Source organism: Mustela nivalis, assembly GCF_964662115.1.
Source record: "Mustela nivalis genome assembly, chromosome: 10".
Lineage (NCBI taxonomy): Eukaryota > Metazoa > Chordata > Mammalia > Carnivora > Mustelidae > Mustela > Mustela nivalis.
In genome coordinates, this window is record NC_139029.1 from 8,439,763 (window position 1) to 8,459,405 (window position 19,643).

At 45.0% G+C, this 19,643-nt stretch overlaps 2 protein-coding genes across 3 annotated transcripts in view; both read left to right on the forward strand.

The window, feature by feature from the left end:
• Positions 1-234: 234 nt before the first annotated feature.
• Positions 235-19,643, forward strand: part of AADACL4 (arylacetamide deacetylase like 4) — a gene marked incomplete at its 5' end in the record, with an annotated part of 29,263 nt that continues 9,854 nt past the window's right edge. Inside the window, 3 exons of the mRNA XM_082686709.1 lie at positions 235-328; positions 1,322-1,401; positions 19,113-19,329. Of these exons, the coding sequence (XP_082542835.1) occupies positions 235-328; positions 1,322-1,401; positions 19,113-19,329 (391 nt within the window). The remainder of the gene's footprint in view (positions 329-1,321; positions 1,402-19,112; positions 19,330-19,643) is intronic.
• Positions 1,249-19,643, forward strand: part of AADACL3 (arylacetamide deacetylase like 3) — a 58,507-nt gene continuing 40,112 nt past the window's right edge. The window contains exon 1 of one of the 2 annotated variants that reach the window (XM_082685403.1): positions 1,249-1,401. The gene's annotated coding sequence lies outside the window, so the exon portion shown is untranslated. The remainder of the gene's footprint in view (positions 1,402-19,643) is intronic. The other variant, XM_082685402.1, reaches the window with a different exon arrangement.

A 19,643-nucleotide genomic window follows, 5' to 3' on the forward strand; every position in this document is an offset into this window, starting at 1 on the left:
TTCCGCATCTATGAAATGGGGCAGTTTCTACATCCCAGGGCATGTGAAGACTCGAGATAATATGGGTTAATCTCTCAGAGGAAGGGCTGGCACCGGCTGTCGGCCTCTCCCTTGTAGTGAGCCTCGGAAAGTTCTATTGCCAAACTTCCAGCCCCAGGCAGTGCTGTCTCTGGCAGGAGCACCAAGGGACTTTAGAAGCTCCCGTATATGTCAGGGTCCTGGCTCCTCAGGGCGATGGAGGCTGTGGTGTGTGAAACGGAGCTAATGACCCCTTGCGGTGCCGTTTATAGCCCCGTGAAAATCATGGCAGAACCTCATGGTGGTCAGAGTACGGGAATTAGTGGGAATGACCCCAAGGATGTCATCTTTAACACCCATTGAAGGGATGGTTAGGATCTCACAAGTGATCAGAACACAGACTCTGGGGTAGACTCCCTCCTCAGCCACTTCACTCCCTCTGTGATCCGTGGTAAGTTACTTAGCCTCTCGGTGCCTCCGTTTTCCCGCCTATAAAATGGGCACAGTATTCATCACGCTGCTACCCCGTAGTGTTTGTAAATGCTTCGACTGGTGTTAGAAAATGCTGTGCTGTTGTTAAATATGTATCCAAATCAATAAAGAGGGCATTCCTTTGAATCTGCAATCTACCCAAATTTTCACCGGCGGCAAAGCTGGGTCTTCCCTGCCTGCCCGCACCCTGCCTCCAGAGGGAAGCTCTATCTCACGCCCCCAGGAGGGGGCTGCACATTGCTCAGTGTTTGACCAGCCAACACTTTTGAGGGCTGGAAGAAGTGGGTGAGTGCTTTGGCCCCTACCCTCCTATGCCTGGGACTCTCCCTCTGGGGGACACACCCAGCTTCGTGACATGAGCCCTCCCAGGCCAGGGATGGAGATGCTACCTCAGTCCCATTTCCTACGGGCCCCTGAGTTATTAGAATTCTCGGCTCTCTGGGAGTGTCCCCTAGGGGTCTGCTTGCAAGGTTGGGTTGGCTGGGCTGAAATAGGACTCCCTTTTCTCACCCATAGAATGGAGTCCAAAAACATCATCCCTCAGCCCCGGGGTGGAATTCTGATTCATCACGTAGCTTGGCGTCCCCAGGAGACTCTGGGGGTGTCTGGAAAGACAGAGCGAGGTCCCACCTCGGCCAGGACGCCCTGTCCTTCTGGCACCAGGGGGATCTTGGCAGGCGGTGTCCAGGGAAGTTCTGATCTTTTACCCAGAACGTTCTGTATTTCCCCTCTGGAGTCTGTTTTGGGACCTTGGTTCAGTACCCCGCCGTGAGCAGTGACGCTGCATGTGTGCCCCAGTTTCTAATTCCAGAAAGGCACCCAGCTGTCGGTGCAGGCGTGTTGAGCCAGCTTCAAAGAACGTCTGGCCAGGGAGGTTGGGGAACCCTTCAGGTAAGCTTCCGTCTGCCCACGTGTCCATCCATCTATCTGTCTGTCTGTCTACCCCTCAGAGAACAGATGGTCTTCTTCCTGGGTCTGTAAGGCAGTTAATTACACAGCTTGGGCTCAGTGTCCTCAACTGTACCCTGAGAATGACATCAGTGCCTGCCTTTTGGGGTCCTTGTGGACATTAAACAAATTCATACAGCCATGCCTGTATGACCTATTGGACCTCACCTATTATTTATTGTCATCATTTATTAATAAATGAGCTGTTGGACCTCATTTATTATTCTTGTTGTTTTTTAAAAGATTTTATTTTTATTTATTTGACAGACAGAGATCACAAGTAGGCAGAGAGGCAGGCAGAGAGAGAGGAGGAAGCAGGCTCCCTGCTGAGCAGAGAGCCTGATGCGGGGCTCGATCCCAGGACCCTGAGATCATGACCTGAGCCGAAGGCAGAGTCTTAACCCACTGAACCACCCGGGTGCCCCTAATTTTATTTTTTTTAAAAAAGATTTTATTTATTTATTTGAGAGAGAGAGAGAGCACAAGTGAGGATGAGGGTCAGAGGGAGAGGGAGAAGCAGGCTACCCACTGAGCAGGGAGCCCGACGCGGGGCTCAATTCCAGGACTCTGGGATCATGACCTGAGCCGAAGGCAGACACTCAACAACTGAGCCACCCAAGCCCCCTCAGAAAAATCTTCAGTAAACCTGATTTGGTTCCCTTGGACTCAGAGGTCGTCAGTCACAGTCACACTTAAATACAAGACACACAAGAACACACTTTGAAGAAAAAGATACTTATCTTCCTCGTTATTTCTCAGATGAGAAAATTAGGTGCAACACAGTTGTTAGAATGCATTACAATAAAAGATATTTTCTTTCTTTCTTTCTTTTTTTCTTCTAGTTTTAGTTTTAGTTTTTAGTTTAGTTTCCGTTTTTAGTTTTTTTAGTTTCGGATTAGAAAAGGAGCTCTTTTCTAGTCTACAGCCGATAATTTTTGTCTTAAAAAATCGTGAGGCAGCAATATTTTCAGTTAGGCAGTTTTTCTTAGTTATAAATCTATAATATAATCATGTTTTGAGTCCAGTTTTTTTTGTTTGCCTCTATGTGTTTGTGCTCTTTATTTTTAATCCAGCACCCAAAAATGAGTCTTTGGAGAAAACAAGACAAACGATTCTTTGGGGGAAATAGCGCAGAATCACTTTTTCTAGGGAAGATTAGAAAAGGGACTTAAACTGTATTCTGAAAATTTACTTATCCTGAAGGACCAATTAAAAAAAAAATCTAGATATTCAGGCACCTGGGTGGCTCAGTTGGTTAGGCATCTGCCTTCCGCTAGGGTCACAACCCCAGGGATCCAGGGATCAAGCCCCTGATGGGGCTCCCTGCTCAGCGGGAAACCTGCTTCCCCCTCTCCCACTCCCCCTGCTTGTGTGCTCTCTCTCTCTCTCTCTGTCAAATAAATAAATAAATAAAATCTTCACAGAAATAAGAAATTGAAAATATCTAGATATTGAGAAATATGCCCTTCCATTCTATTACTGATACTTTTTCTCTATTCATCAAAAGAGAATTCTTTTTCTCTTTTTAAAAAAGATTTTATTTATTTATTTGACAGACAGAGATCATAAGTAGAACAGCAGGCAGAGAGAGAGGAGGAAGCAGGCTCCCTTCTGAGCAGAGAGCCTGATGCGGGGCTCTATCCCAGGACCCCCAAGATCATGACCTGAGCTGAAGGCAGAGGCTTGATCCATTGAACCACCCAGGCACCCCTCAAAAGAGAATTCTCAGCTGACATAATGAACTCCATTTCAGAGTTCTTTACCTTGAGGATACTTACAATTTAATTTAATTTAATTAATTTAATTTATCATTAAGTTAGTTTTAGTTTAGTTTTAATTTAATTTATCATTCATATATCATTAAATGATAAATTTATCATTAAATTAAATGATAGATTAAATGATAAATGACAAATTAAGTGATTGAATGATAAATTAAATAATCCCAGGTGCTCTCTCGACGTTATTACTGTGTTGTTGCGAACCTGTGTCAAGTTACACACGCCTCATACACATGGTAGCAGCTTCTTTACCTTCGGCCGTGATCTTGAGAAGCCGATACAGCCTCAGGCCAGAGTCTGTTTCCTATCAGTGTGTTCACCCCAGACGGCTCTCGGCTGGCGGTGTGCTCGGCAGTCCTCAGGAAATGCCGATGATTTATGAGTCGCGTCGTCCCCTTGAGCACCTAGAGCTCCAGCCACAAGCAGCCCCGCCAGCTGGGCTCCCCAAACAGCCTGCGCTTCTTCTTCATCTCCTGCAGCTTCGCAAGTTTCAAGGGACACAGCATCATTGCCCTGCTGTCCTCACAGCTCCCTGATGTCTGAGGTCCCCCACCCAAGCTGAATCCACAGTCTCAGCGGAACCATGTGGAGTAGAGGTCATGGGAAAAGAATGGTCTGGGAGTTAAGGACCCCAAAGTTCGGGGCGCCTGGGTGGCTCAGCGGGTTAAGCCTCTGCCTTTGGCTCAGGTCATGATTCCAGGGTCCTGGGATCGAGCCCCACATCAGGCTCTCTGCTCAGCGGGGAGCCTGCTTCCCCCTCTCTCTCTGTCTGCCTCTCTGCCTACTTGTGATCTCTGTCTGTCAAATAAATAAATAAAATCTTAAAAAAAAAAAAGGAGCCCCAAAGCTCTGAGCTGTCCTTGTCCTGTTTGTCCCCTAGGAACGCTCTGTTGGGAGAAAGGGAGAAGGTTAAGAAGGTAGACTCAGGATCGAGCTGCTCACGTCCAACCCCTGCTGCAGCGCTTCCGTGTCCAGGCTTCTTCTCATTCAGGCTCAGTTTGCTCATCTGTCAAATGGGGATAAGAGAAAACATAGTTCTGCTGAAGAGTAAATGAGATGACAGTCCTGAAGTACTTGGGATGGTGCCTGGCACTTAGATGGTGCTCAGCGACTAGTACTCTCTGGCAGGTGCAGCCCCTACCCTTTCCTCTGCGAAACAACACGACAGAGGGTCTCCGCTCCCCGGCCTGGCCTCTCTGGATCTAGCTCCTTCCCCTTCCTTTTCCCAGCTTCTCCTCCCAGGAAGGGAGCCCCACTCTATCTCAGACACCCTTGGGAGTCTTGCCAGGCAGAAGCCCCAGCACGTGCTAGTGTTTCCAAGACAGGGCTCCACTCCACGCGTCTCCCATGCCTCCCACCGCCCGTAACCTTCTAACCCCCTCGGCCCACAGGCTGGTTATTTCCATCCGGAGTCAAGCAGGAAAGCAGGAGGCATAACGACACCTGCCCATGTGTGTTGTCTTATTTGATACAATGAGGCACCATTATCCCCACTTTACAGATGATGACACTGAGGCACGGGGGATTATGTACCTTGCTCAAGGCCTCAGGTATAGTTAGAGGAGGAGTCTGGTACCAATGCTGGTCAGCTGTCCCCAGAGCCAGCGGAGTGACCCCAGTGCCCCCCAACAACACTGTGGGCTACTGGGAAGAGGAGCCAAAAGAATACACCCCTCTCCCACCGCTAACTCAGTCCTTGTCATATTAGTAAGTGCTTCCTAGGACTTAACCTTGTTGGTATGGTTCTTACCACCCCTCTCCCCACTGGGATCACACACGGGCATTCATCACAGCACCTGCCCGCTGTTGATGCCCCTGTCCAGTCAAGTCCATGGTAAATCCCTCCCCACTCCCTGCCCTAGGAAATAGGCAGGGAGGTCAAGCCTGCGTGGCTGTTTGGGTCTGGGCAGGAGAAACCAGAGTGGGGTTAGGAGGCTGGGCATGGCGTGTGTGTGGGTCTGTGTGTGTGTCTGTGTGTGCATGGCAGGGCAGGGGTGGGGTGGATGGCGGGAGCCGGGAGCAGCATGACCCTCCCCGTCGTTCTTCCGCACCCCCGCCAAGTTTCTGAACTAGCAAGATGCTGAAAGGAACTGGGTTTCGCGCGGCAGAAGTCGACAGGGCTGAGGCAGATCTAAGCCCAGACAACAGGGTCTAATGCAGGCAGGAGCACCAGAAAGAAGCAGAAGGAAATGTGGAGGAGGCAAGAAGCAGGGCTTTGCTCTAGATTGGACAATATCCATATTTTGTCTGTGTTTAGACGTGATTACGGAGGGTTTTGCATTAATCCGTCACTGTTATCGAGTGGTCTTGTCTGACATCGAGGGTCTGTGAAATTGTCTATGTTCATTAGGAAAATACCAAGGCCCCAGTGACCGTGCCTGGGGCTGGCTCCTGGAAGTCAGGAGCTGCTTTTCTCTTTCTCTGAAGGGAGAGACAGGCACTTGGAGAAATTGGGAGGAGACTCTGGCTTCCATGTGCGCTGGAAAGAGGCGTATAAAGTGTCTGGATATGACGAGCATTAACGTGTGTGCTCTGTATAGTTTGGTATTTTGGTTTTCGCTAAGCAACATATCCAGAGTATCTTGTTTGCTCATGTGGGCCCCCATCCCGGAATGGCTTGGCACAGAGTTGACACTCTGTTTAATACCCATCTTCAGGCAACAAATAAAAGTTTGTCAAATGAATAAGTGAGGGAATTTATTTAACCATTCCTCCCCCATTGGGCATTTAAGTTATTTCCTAGTTCTGCTGTAAATTACACAGCGATCTACATGTATTAAGCAGAACACTACGCTGGCCTGCTGCCCCAGTCCCCACCACTCCCTATCGCCCCTGATGCTGAGTTCATTGGGTAGTTAGTTGCTATACCTCATTATACACGCACTGTGGCTTTTCTTAAAGTAAAGAAATATTACTGTGCATCCACGTCTCTATCAAAAATGGAAAGATAGGGATGTCTGGGTGGCTTAGTCAGTTAAGTATCTGCCTTTGGCCTGGGGTCATGATCTCAGGGTCCTGAGATCGAGTCCCACATGGGAGGGGGGTCCCTGCTCAGCAGAGAGACTATTTGTCCCTCTGCCTCTGCCTGCTGCTCTGCCTGCTTGTGCTCTCTCTGACAGATAAATAAATTTTTAAAGAATTCTAAAAAGAAAGTGGAAAGATAAAAGCAGGACAGAGAGAGTTGCTCATTTCTAGAAAAACAGGAGGAAGCAAGTCTTGGGCAAAACTGGTGAGTACTTTGTGGGCGAAGTGCACCAATATGTCCACTGTCCTTGTCTTGTACTCAACCTGCCTCCCTCGTTGGCATAGTGTCCTCCTCACCCATAGGATCTGAGAGAGCACACTTTGTCCCATTTGTGTGATAACACTTCCATGTAACCTTCACCCAGTTGAAGAAAGAGAACAGGGTCAGCACCCAGTACATATGTACCCTTTGGGCTAACCTTTGTCTTGATTTCTCACATTACAGGCTAGTCCTGCCTCCTTGAACCTTACATGAGTGGGGCCACACTGTTTGCAATCTTGTCTAAATACTATGTTTACAAGGCTTGTCTCTGTTGTCATGATTTATTTTCATTGTTATGAATATTCCATTGTATGGATATATTATCTGTCCTCCATTTTCTTCAGGATAAACATTTGGGATTCTGATAATTTGGGGCTTATCGCAAGTCATGCCTGTAAGAACACTTTTTATATGTCTTCTGGTGAGCGTATGGATACTTTCTGTTAGATACACACTTAGGAGTGGAACTGAGGTCATTCTAGAACGGTTTTTAAAGATTCTGCCAAACCATTTCCCGAAGTGCTTAAATCTGCTTGAAGTGTTTTAACACGAAGCATTCACTTAGTTCTAAGCATTATTAGTGTCCCCATTTACAGATAAGAAACCTGAGGCTCAGGGGTGCGGGAGGCTCAATTGGTTAAGCATCTGCTTTTGGCTCAGGTCATAATCCCAGAGTTCCAGGATCGAGTTCCACATGGTGCTCCTTGCTCAGGGGTGAGTCTCCTTCTCCCTCTCCCTGCTGTTCATGATGTCTCTCTCTCACGTTCTCTCTCTGTCTCAAATAAATAAAATCTTTATTTAAAAAAATCTGAGTCTCAGAGAGGTGAGTTAACTTTTGTTAGGTCATACGGCTGGTAAAGGCTGGACTTTAGCATACACCATACTATTTCTCGTGAATACTCTGCAGGTGTTTAGTAGTGCTTGTTGAATAAATAGGCCAATGAAAGAATGGGTCCCCCAAAGAAAGGGCTGAGGGGGACTCTCAGTCCACTCTGACTCAGCGGTTGACTTACAGGGTACAGAACAGGATGGGTTTAAAGAGCTAGAAGAGCTGCTATTGCTTCTGCTTCAAACTTTTGGAGAATTTCGTCTCTTAAATTACACAAATCATACATCATCATTACGGAGAGATTAGAAAAACTGACAGGCAAAACAAGTCCCTCCACCCAGAGAGTCACTGTAAAGATATAATTAGTTATTTCTATATAAATAAATGCTATTATATAGGGGAGATCATCAGTCTTTTCCTTTGTGATTTCTGTGTTTTTAAGCATAGTTAGAAAATTCTCTTCTTCTCTGAAGTCATGAGAGTTTTTCAATGTCTTCTTCTGGTGCTTTTGTCATTTTCATTTTAAAAAGTTTGTATTTGCTCCATTTGGATTTTAGCATGGGGCACCACCTACAACATGGGCTCAGGTTTTTTGGTTTGTTTGTTTGTTTGTTTGTTTTTCCATCTGGCAACCCGAATAGTCCCATATCATTTGTTAAAAAGCCTGTATTTACTCAAATTATTAAGGCTTTGAAGTATGTCTTAATACCTGACCTGGCTAGTTTCCTTCTGTTGTTCTTCCTCAGAATTTCCCAGGTAAATTTGCTTCTTTGTCTTCCATTTCATTTCAGATTCTGAAGTCGCTTTTGTCAATTCTTGCGGGGGGGGGGGGGTTGTGAGGAGAGTTAGCAGTATTTTTGCTGGGATGTCATTACATTTACGGTTATGCCAGGGGAAACTGGCAACTTTATGATATTGAGTTGTATCACCCAAGGACATAACGTGCAGTCTTATTTGTGTTCCTCAGTCATATTTTCAAGTTCTCGCTATAGAGTTGTGTATGATGTAAGGAAAGGATATAAATTCACTCTTTTGCATGAGGATATCCAGTGGTCCTGGCACCATTTCTGGGAGAATGGTTATTTTTTTCCCTATTGTATTTTCTTTATAGTCTTGCCAAAAATCAATTGACCATAAGTGGGTTGGTTTAGTTCTGGACTCAATTCCATTCCATTGATCTGTGTATTTAACCTTATTATGTCAGTACCACACAGCCTTTAAAAAAATTTTTTTTTTTTTAGGATTTTATTCATTTATTTGAGAGAGTGTGTGTGCTCAAGAGTGAGCACAAGCCGGGGAGAGAGGCAGAGGGAGAAACAGACTCCCTGTTTAGCGGGGAGCCCGATGTAAAACTCGATCTCAAGACCCTGGGATCATGACTTGAGTCAAAGATAGACCTTCAACCCGCTGAGCCATCCACACATCACACAGTCTTCATTACTATAGTTTTTCATTAAGCTTTGAAATTGAGAAATATGAGTCCTTTTTCCCGACTGTGTTCTTTTTTTCAAGATTGTCTTTGGTATTCTGGATCCCCCTGTGTTTCTACAGGAAGTTTAGGATCTGCTCATCAAATTTTGCAAAATAAAATAGTTGGGGGTGTGCCTGGGTGGCTCAGTTGGTCGAGGGTCTGACTCTTGATTTCAGCTCAGGTCATGATCTTGGGGTCATGAGATCCCAAGATCTTGCTTGGGATTTTCTCTGTCCCTCTGACTCTCTCCTCCACCCCAGTTCTCTCTCTCTCTCTAAAAAAAAAAAATACAGTTGAGATTTTGATGAGGAATGTATTGAATCTGTAGATCAAGCTGACAAATTTGCCATCTTGACAATATTGTCTTCTTATCATAAACAGGGGCTGAATTCATTTAAGTCTTCTCTAATTTCTTTCAAGTGTCTTAGGGCTACACATTTTGCAATCTTTCATTAAATGTATTCCTAAATATTTTATTCTTTTTGATGCTATTGTGAATGGAAATGTTTTCTTAGTTTCATTTCCAGATTGTTTGTTGCTAGATTTTTGAAATACAATTTATTTTCATACATTCATCTTGTAGCATGCTACCTTGCTGAATTCAAATATTAGCTCTGATAGTATTTCTAGTGGATGCTCTAGGATTTTTTTTTTAATGTACAAGATAATGTCATATGCAAATAGAAATGGTTTTGCAACTTCCTTTTTAATCTGGATGCCATTTATTTATCAATCTATCCATTCCTCTCTCTCTCTCTCTGTGTCTCTCTAATTATTTGTCTGTTTTTGCCTAATTGCCTTGACTAGAACCTCCATCACGATACTGAATAGAACTGAGAGTGACTCTCATTGAGAATAGACTTCCTTGTCCTGTAACTGGTCTTAAAGAGAAACCATTCTGCCTTTTACCACATGGCAGGCAGAATAATAGACCTTCCCCCAAGAGCTGTTCATATCCTTATCCTAGAACCTGCAAATATATACCTTTGTACAGCAGAGGGGAATCGAGATTGCAGATTGCTAATCAGTGTGTAATGGGGAGATGGTCTTACGTTATCTGGGTGAGCCAAATGTAATCACAAGTCATCAAAAGTAAAGGGGGTAGCAGAGGAGGGAGAACCAGAGAGAAGGCAGTGTGAGATGGACTTGGCCCAGGGTTTTTTGGCTTTGAAAATGGAAGAAAAGGATTGTGAGCCAAGGAGTGTGGGTGGTCTCTAAAAGCTAGGAAAGGCAACGAAACAGATGCTGCTTTAGAGAATCCAGAAGGAATACAACACTCCTGACATGTTGATTTTAGCCCAGTGAGATCTATGCCGGACTTCTGACCTCCAGAACTTGTATGATAATGAACTTGTATTGGTTAAGCCATTAAATTTATGAGGTGACTGGGTGGCTCTGTTGGTTAAGTGTCTGACTCTTGATTTGGGCTCAGTTCATGATCTTGGGGCTGCTTAGGATTCTCTTCCGCTCCCTCTCCTCTTCCCTTTTTTTTTTCTCTCTCTCTCTCTCTCAAAAAAAAAAAAAAAGCCACTAAATTTGTGATAATTTGTTACAGCAACAATGGAAACTGATACTCACCATTAAGTACAATGTTAGGCATGGTTTTTTCCACTGATGTCTTTAACCAGGAAGTTCTTTTCTATTTGAGGGGTTTTTCTTGAGTGTTTTAATTGAAATGGTTTTGGATTTTGCTAAGTGCTTTATCAACATCTGAGATGATTATGTGGTTTTTGTCCTGTATTCTATTGACATGGTATCAGATATTAATTGAATTTCACATGTTAAACCAACTTCGCTTTACTGAAATAAATCTCACTTGGTAATTTATTCTTTTCATACGTTGCTGAATTCACTGAGCTGGCATTTTGTTGAGGACTTTTATGTCTGTTCATAGGGTCTCTGGTTTATATTGGTCTGTGGTTTTCTTTTCTTTCTTTGTCTTTGATATCAGGAGAATCCTGGACTGAGAATGATTTGGGAAGTGTTGTCTCCTCTTCCGTTGTTTAGAAGAGTTTGTAAAGAATGTAAATTAATTATTAATTAATTAATTATTAATTAGTTAAGAATGTGAATTAATTAATTAATTTCCCAGCAAAGTCATCTCTTTCAGAGTTCATTGAGCTTCTTGTACATGTATAATGTTTTTCATTGACTTTAGAAGGTTTTCAGCCAATTTTTCTTTGAATACTTTCCTGTTCCTTTTCCTCTCTTCTCTCTCTTGGTACCCCCAGGATATGTATGTTCTACTTTTCTCGAAGGCTCTGTTCATTTTTCTTTGTTCATTGTCTCTCTGTTCTTCTGATTACATAGTCTCTATCAATCTCCCTTCAAGTCTGCTCATGATTTCTTCCAGCTCAGGTCCACTGTTGAGCCCTTACAGTGAATATTTCATCTTGGTTATTATTCTTTCCAATTCTATAATTTTAGTTTGGTCTTTCAAAAAATATAATTTCTAACCCTTTGTTGGCATTCTCCCTATAAAATATTGCCATCATACCTTACTTTACTTCTTTAAGTATGATATTCTTATGAAAAAAATTTTTATTTAAATTCTATTTAATTGGGCACCTGGGTGGCTCAGTGGGGTAAGCCTCTGCCTTCGGCTCAGGTCATGATCTCAGGGTCCTGGGATCAAGCCCCACATTGGGCTCTCTGCTCAGCGGGAGCCTGCTTCCCTCTCTCTCGGCCTGCCTCTCTGCTTACTTATGATCTCTCTCTCTCTGTCAAATAAATAAATAAAAATAAAAATATTTTAAAAAATAAATTCTATTTAATTAAGATATTATTAGTTTGAGAGGTAGAATTTAGCTTGATGTTCTTTAGCTCTTGGAACATATTTATATAAACAGGTGGATAGAACAGAGCAAAACCCTATATCCTGAGTGTATTTTGATCACATATGTAGGTTTGTCTTTCTTTACAATTTTGAGATGCAGTTTCTTCTAACAAAGTGATCAAAATGTGTATATATATATAAAATTAAACACATTGAAAGGATAGCATGTATCTGTAAAGATGAAAATTTAAAAAGACTTTAACAAAACTAAACGAAGAAAAGGAAGGAGGAGGAGGCTAGCGGGGAGGAGGGGAAGGAGGAGGAGGAGAAAAGAGAGAATATAATCAGCCAGGTGACGAGAACAGAGCCATACACCAGATTCCGGGTGCATTTTGGTCTGTTAGAAGCAACTGCATCCCACAGTTGTAAAGACAGTAAAGCATACTTATAACAGTAGCTGCTTTGCAGTCTTTGTTAAGTCTGACATCTAGGTGCTCTCAAAGGTACTTTCTGCGGCCTGTGTTTTTCTTCCGTATGGATCACACTTCTCCTGTTTCTTAGCATGTCTCATGTTCTGCTGTTGTTGGAACTTAGAGGTTATACTGCAGCCACGCTGGGATAATGACTCCTCCACGGCTTCTCCCTGGGCTGTTTGCCTATATTGTCTTCTTGTTTCGTGCCTCGGACAGACTATGTCAAGAAAGTCTATTTCCCTCCGTGTGCTGCTTCCAACAATGATCCACAGGGGCTGCAGACTTGGACAGTGAGTGATCCACTGAGATGACATGGTTTTCATCAGGGTTCTCTTTGGCTTTCTCTGATCTCTCTGTTAAGCTCTCTGCCTCTGTTGGCATCACCCAGTTCTTAACCTCCACCAATTGCAGGCTTAATGACTGTTACTTTCAATAATTCCTGGGGCACATTATTATTCTACTTGCTTTTGCAGGCCCAGCTCTAGCAGCGTGGGTGGCTTCTCCAGTCCACGTGGCAGTGTGTGTAGGCTTTTGCAGATAGTTGTGCTAGCTCTAGCTCCTGCTGTAGCTCTCCCTTCCAGTCCCCTTGGGCAGTTCCATTCCAGAATGCCTCCAGAAAGAACCACCCTGTGAATGAATGGCTTTCCCTAGGACCTGGTGGAAAGGGGGTGGGTAGAAGATTGTCAACAAATTTTGGAGGTGAGGAGGCAGGATAGATGTCAGCAAGTCCCATTGGTACAACAAAAGGGAAACTTCACTGTCAACTCAGTGAGTCATGCCACGCCTCTCCGACAAGCTCTAGACCTCAGCCCTATGGGGTGAGAGGTATGTTACCTCAGCTCTCAACAAGAGGGAATACTTGTTTCTTATATATGTAATTCCTATACACTTTTGAGTTCTTTTTACTTCTTGTTAGCCGATCTCTTGTGACTCATGTACCCTATTACAGTTAATAATTCCTTATGTTAACTTTCTTCACACACCATAGTACGGGTGCTGGCAAAGCCACACATGCTCCAGAAGCTTGCCAGGTGAGCCCCCAGGCAAAGGGAGTAGAGCCTGCTCTCCTCAGATGTCCCTCCAGCACGCTTTCCTGACAATGCCTCCTTGCCAACTGACAGTGGAAAAAGACTGAAATTAGCAGGTCTATTTTTACAAAGCAGACAATAATTGCATTTGGACCTGAGAGGCAATCAATCAAGAATGGGTAAAAACTCAGAGGTCCATCTGTGGCAGAAGGAATAAAAAGTTGTAGCGGATTCATACAACGGAATGTTATGCAGGAATGAGAATGAATGAACTGGTCAATATAGATGACAATGTGGCAGATACGCCCATTTATATAAAAGTCAGAAATCAGCCAACTGATTTGGCCGTTAAAGGAACAGCAGTGGTTACCTTTAGTGGATGTATAATGGGGAGGGGGCAGTGGTGGTGGGGAGCCGGGACCATCTGGGTGCTAGAGATGTGCTATATCCTGGTTTGAGTGCTGGTCTTTGGGTGTGTCCACTTTGTGAAAATTCTTTGAGCTGTATATTTAATGATTTATGTTAGTCTTACATATGCCTGGGTGTGCATACCTTTATTTATTATAGCTAAATAAGATTTGTTGAAAAAGAGGGTATTTGCACACTCACGTTCTTTCCAGTGTGATTCACAATTCCTCAGCTAATTATTATCTCCTTCTTTTAGAGGAGAAGCTCAGAAGTAGAGAACAGATATAACTTATCTAAGGCCACAGAGCCAGCAAGCCGAAAAGGCAGGATTCAAAGCCAACCAGGCTGGCATCTAGGTACATCCTCTTGACTCTCCATTATGCTGCCTCCCCCTGCAGCCTAGACTCATATGTCAGTCAAAGTGGGGCTGCGCCAACTAACTGGAAAGAAATGTGCTTTGCCCACTGTAGCCACCCTCTGGTGAGGAAGCCTGGCTGAGAAGGCTGGCTGTCTTGTATTCTACAGTTGAAAAATCAGGCCATAGAGGTCTGGGCAACCATGTCATGCCCAACTGCCAGGGGCATGACCCCAAAGCCCAAGCCTTTGCCATACCCATCTACCAAGACACCTACTGATGGGCAGGACTGGTTTTCTCAGTGCCAGCATTTTTTGGAGAAGTAGTCCTTCCAGCTCCTATTGGCTCAGCTGAGTTTACGTGTAAGAAGACAGGTCAGGGCACTCTTTCAAAGCTAAGCCCCAAGACCGTGGAAGGCAGGAGACAGCTGGTATAACCAGGTTCTCCTAACACAAGCTCTCAGGCTGGCTCCACAGAGCAACAGCTCCTCAAAGCACTGGGAACATGCTTATCCCGGGGCTGGCACTTGTGGGCAGCGTTTTTGTAGGCATCTTCATCTGGGCTGTCCTTCAGCACTTCCTCACAGCAGACATCCCCCCTCCGTTGCAATATTCCACCAAGTTCAGATTTCTGCACTGCGTGTTCCTGTACATGCTCACTTTGGTGAGTTTGCTCTCTGGCTCTGTAATGGGTTGGGGCTCCCTTCCTCTCTCCCTGTACCTTGCCCCTCCGTTCCTCTTTAGACTCTCCCAAGGCAGCCTTTGCCACACTCTCTTTTGTGTCTGTGGTTCTGTTTCCCTTCCTCTTCCCTCCCTCTCTCCCACCTGTCCCCACTTCCTTCCTTCCAACCTCACTTACTGAGCACCCATCCCTGGGCTGCTTTCTGAGGATCCTAAAAGGATTTCAGACCCGTCCCTTCCTTCAGAGGGCTTTCAGCCTAACAGGGAATGAACTGGCTTCAGCCACAGCATCTTTTGACCTTGATGCCCTTAATTACCTATAGGTCTTCTCTCCCCTGCATAGATTGTAGGCTCCTCGAAAGCAGGGACTGCCTTATCCACCTCTGCAACCCTGGCCATAAGCACAGACCTGCTGCCTAGTAGGTGCTTTCCATTTGCTGATCAAATCATAAGTGAATTCACCCCGCATGTCAGAGTGGCCATGCTGGCCAGGCTCGGAGCCAGGACCAGGGGTATGGACAGGCCAGTCTGTGCCTAGAGCTGCAGCAGATTTAAAAACAAAGATTTGGCATCTGGTAGGAGACAGCCCACTGGATTTAACCCCAATATCCTAATACTGGGTGACAACAGCCAAATAGTTCACGCTGCTTACCTGGCGGGAGGTGAAGAGGTAGAGCAACTGTAGAAAGAGGAGGATAGAGGCCTCGGTAAGGAGCCAAGGCTGCCACCAGCCTGCCAGTGTGTGCATCCCAGCTCTGGCTATGGGATCTTGGGTCATGTACTTAACCTTTCTGTGTGTGCTTCCTCACCTGTGAAAGGAAAACAACAGTGTCCATCTCATCAGGTTGGTGAAAGACTTAGATGACGTCATTAGGACTCCCTGTGTTTGGTGAAGAAGTAAAATATCTCTCTGTGCTGCTGGAATGTTCCACCGCGGGTATGCATGACTCTCAGAGATAGCACAAGTCTAGTTTATAATTACAGAAATGCTACTGGCTCCAGGAAGACAGGCTGAGGGTGCAAAGCTCTCATCCCTCTTATTTATCCTGACCATGCACTTCGCCTGTCTCAGACCGGTGGGTGATTTCACATGGAACTACAGGCTAGTGTGAGACCCAGGAAAGTCCAGATCTTTCCAACCTTCAGTGTTTTTTCAAGAGTCGCTCACAAGCTGCCAGCCCTGCTGATGACTGCCGCGCGGGGGCGCTCGCAACACGGGCAGTGACCTTGGAAGTAACACAGCCAGTCATTTTGCCAGCAAGAGGGGCTTATCCAGGAAGAGCAGAAGAATTGCAGTGGGGGACATCCAAGTCATGGCAAACCACAGACAAATCCAGAGATCAGAGGAGAGAACCCCTTCTTTCCCGAGAAGCAGAGGGAGTGGGAGGGCTGCTTTGAGTGAAAGTCCCTTAGAGGAAGATGGAGGCCAGGGCTGGGATGGCTTCTCATTGGCTGAGTCGTGGTATCTTCTTATTGGCTGAGCTTGTTGCTAGGTCAGGAGAAGTTCTTCCTTCCTCCTGTTGGAGGAGCAAAGCAGGCTTCTTCTATGGGACGTTGAGCTAAGTCTTCCCAGGGGTCTGCAGTTGACTGCACCTCCCGAGGGCTCCCCCTGCTGGCTTCTCCCTGCATCTTCCCAGAGGTTTCCGTGTCCAGTTACACAGATCTGAAGACACTTGGGATATCCCATCCTGGGCCCTCCAGCACTGGCTGGAGTGTGCCCCCAGGACACACTGCTCATCACGGGGTGCTGCTGATGAAGAAAACGATGCCCAAATATTTAGGGTTCATTCAGTTCTGGAAGACAAATAGGTACAGGAGGAATAAGAAATTTAAAGAGCAAGAAGAAAAGCCTAAAAAGATTTTATGGCCCAGAAATCAGGTGCCTTCTTTTGGTGTCAGACAACCCTTGGTCTGAGACCCAAGTTTCCCACTTGTTAGCTTTGTGGTCCGAGGTCTTTGAGTCTCCATTTTTTTCCCTTTGAAAAATGAGGATAGCAAGAGATGCTTTTTTATAGGGGTGATGAGGGGATTGAATGGGAAATGCATATCAGGTGAGTGGCACCGTGATGGGCACGCAGAAAGGGCTCAGTGTAAGTAGATTATTGGTAGTATATATGTCAAGTACCTGAAGGCAAAGACAGAGCATTTCCTGAAATTATTCTGTAATAATTTTGCAGTTTTACTAAAAGATTTAAAGAATAATATAACAAGCATTATGGATTTTATTTTAAAGGGGAAATGCTGCTAGAATATTTTGTGAAAGTGTTTCAATCTCTGTCTAAAGTTCTGGACCTCAGGTGTCCCTAACCTGCTGATGCTCCCATTTATACTACTACTGATACATTATTAGAAATTTTATAATACGGGCACCTGGGTGGCTCAGTAGGTTAAACCTCTGCCTTCAGCTCAGGTCATGATCTCAGGGTCCTGGGATCAGGGCTCAGTGGGGAGCCTGCTTCCCTCTCTCTCTCTGCCTGCCTCTCTGCCTACTTGTGATCTCTCTCTGTCAAGGAAATAAATAAAATCTTAAAAAAAAAAGAAATTTTATAATATAACTATAGTAATATGGTATTGATGTGATGATGATAATATTTATATACAAGCAATATATTTATTATAGTTACCTATACATGATACAGTTATATTTTAAGTATTAATTTTTCTTCCCTTGACTTTGTCCTACATTACCAGCTCTGGAAACTATGGACTCACAGTTGGGAAAACCACACCAAATCAAATCTAATTTCCTGGCCATATCTAGTGACCTTTGAGAAGGTCATGCTAAGAAAGGCTTGTCATCACACTGCCTTGTTCAAATTCCCTGAAACACTTACTCTTTTAGGTGTTGGAGGCAAAAAGATGAATGAGATGTGATGACAAGCAAAATGCTGACAAGAAGAATTCAGTCTGGGTGGGGAGGAGACACATGAGTGGCCATAGCATTTAATAAAACCTTGAGGGGTTCTGAAGAAACCTTATGGCTTAGAAAACTTAGGGCACACAAGGAGACAGCAGCCTTCAGTGTGAGTGAGAGGGATGACATCAGTCAATGAGAATGTGGCCTTGATTGGAGCTGAAGGTCAGTTTCCCATCCATCTACCTAGTGGGCAGGTAGAAGGGCTCCAGGAAACCGTGTGAGCCATGGATGAGTACAGGGAGTTTGGGGAAACTGCTGGGGAGGAGGTGACTATTGGAGCCCACTTGAACTGAGAGGAGGTGTCCTGATGCTCAGAGATAAGTTGGCCAGTGAAGTTCCAAGTTGTCTCGATACAGACATCTGGTGCCCTGAGATGGGGGCCAAGCTCACCTCATTCTCCTCCAGCTGAAGCAGGGAAATAATGGTTTTGTTTGGAGTTCTCTTTCAAGAAATCGAAGCCTTGGGAATGCACTGGGGAATGCACTGGGGCATCCCAGTGGGTGTGAACAAGAGAAGGGGTGGCGCTCATACTTGCCAGGACCCACCAGGGAGACACTTCACATGGTGGTCACATCTAATTCCCAAGCCTCATCCTTGGGCTGTGGACACTATCTTATTTTATAAATGAGGGAAATGGAAGCTCAGAGAAGGTAATGGCCAAGGCCATTCAGCTAGCCGGTGATAAACTAAAACTTGAGTTCAGATTTGCTTGACTCCCGAATCCAAGCTCTTTCTACTTTAGTGCTTTAGAACACATGTTCTGCATCCTACCCATTGGCGGGCAAGGCACTTGACTTTGGTTTGTCTCAGTTTCCCCCATCCATAAAATGGAGCTAATAACTGTGCTTAACTCAGAAGTTTCGCTGAGAGGCTTAATCTGGTTCATAACCACCTGGACCAGTACTGTAGGTGGTGTGCTGTAGGTGACTCAGAAGTGTTAGCTGGTCTTATTTTATCATTATCATCTCATGTTGTTTCCCTTATGACAACGACACATGTTTAATGTGAGCTTCTTGGAAGAGATGATCCAAAATGTTTGGAAAGCATCTTGTACATGCAATATTACTTGTAACTATATTTCATGATATATATTGACATTTGTTTATAGCTAGAGTGACCATATTAGTTTAAAAACAGTGGAATTCTATGCAAATGAATAGCCTTGTGCCATTGCTCCCTCCTCCTGAGTCAACAGCAGAAGTCCCTAATGGTTACTTTCTTCTGTTGGACACAAACATGGCTTAAGAATCCATCATAGCCCAAGGGCAATGGCAGCTACGGACCAAGGTGATGACCCTTTTTGCCATCTGAGGCTGGAGAGCTGAAGAGGAGGGCTGCCAGCCAGTTACCTAGGACAACTGGCTTTGTTCAACTCAGTGATCAACCACTCAGCCCAAACATGGTTGAGCTTTTTGGCAAATTCCTACCATTATTCAATCGAAGTCTGTTGGAAGGACATTCTGAAATCCAAGCCCTCCTTCTGGACACAACCTAGAGCCTGTCCTTCCTGATGAGCCCAGTGTCCATGTGGATGAGGCAAATGAGAGATTGCAAAGACACCCTCACAATTATAGGTGACAGGTGTCATCTGCTATCCAGATGGGTCCTGACCTCTCCTACGGTTTCCCCTCTTTCTCTTACCTCCAACAGGCGGAAATACTTGAGAAGTTGGGAATTTGTTCCATGCTCAGTTTTCTCAAATTATTGCAAGCTTTTGTGAGAATAAAGAAAGATGATAGACTTACGGTAACTGACCTGTATTTTGGGACCATACCTGTGAGGCTGTTCCGGCCCAAGGCAGCGTCTTCTGGCCTCCGGCGAGGCATCATCTTCTTCCCTGGAGGAGGCGGGTTCATGGGGAGCCTGGGTAAGAAGAACTTCATCTATATGCACAACTTTGGCACCCTTCCCATGAGAACCTTTTTGGAATAACTTAAAGGAATCAGCAGTTGGGTATTTTTATAGGGAGCCCAGACTAAGGGCTCTGGGCTCACATCAGCAGATGATGTGCATATCTATATAGCAGGTGTTCTTTTAGTCTCAGTCAAGGTGAGGCTAGTGCCGTGTCTCAGTAGGGCTTTCATGGACGGCACTGGGGTATTGATTCCTCTTTCCCCCACCACTCACTGACACCACTGGCTATTCCTAGCTGTTCTCCACCCACACTGCATCCCAAACCCA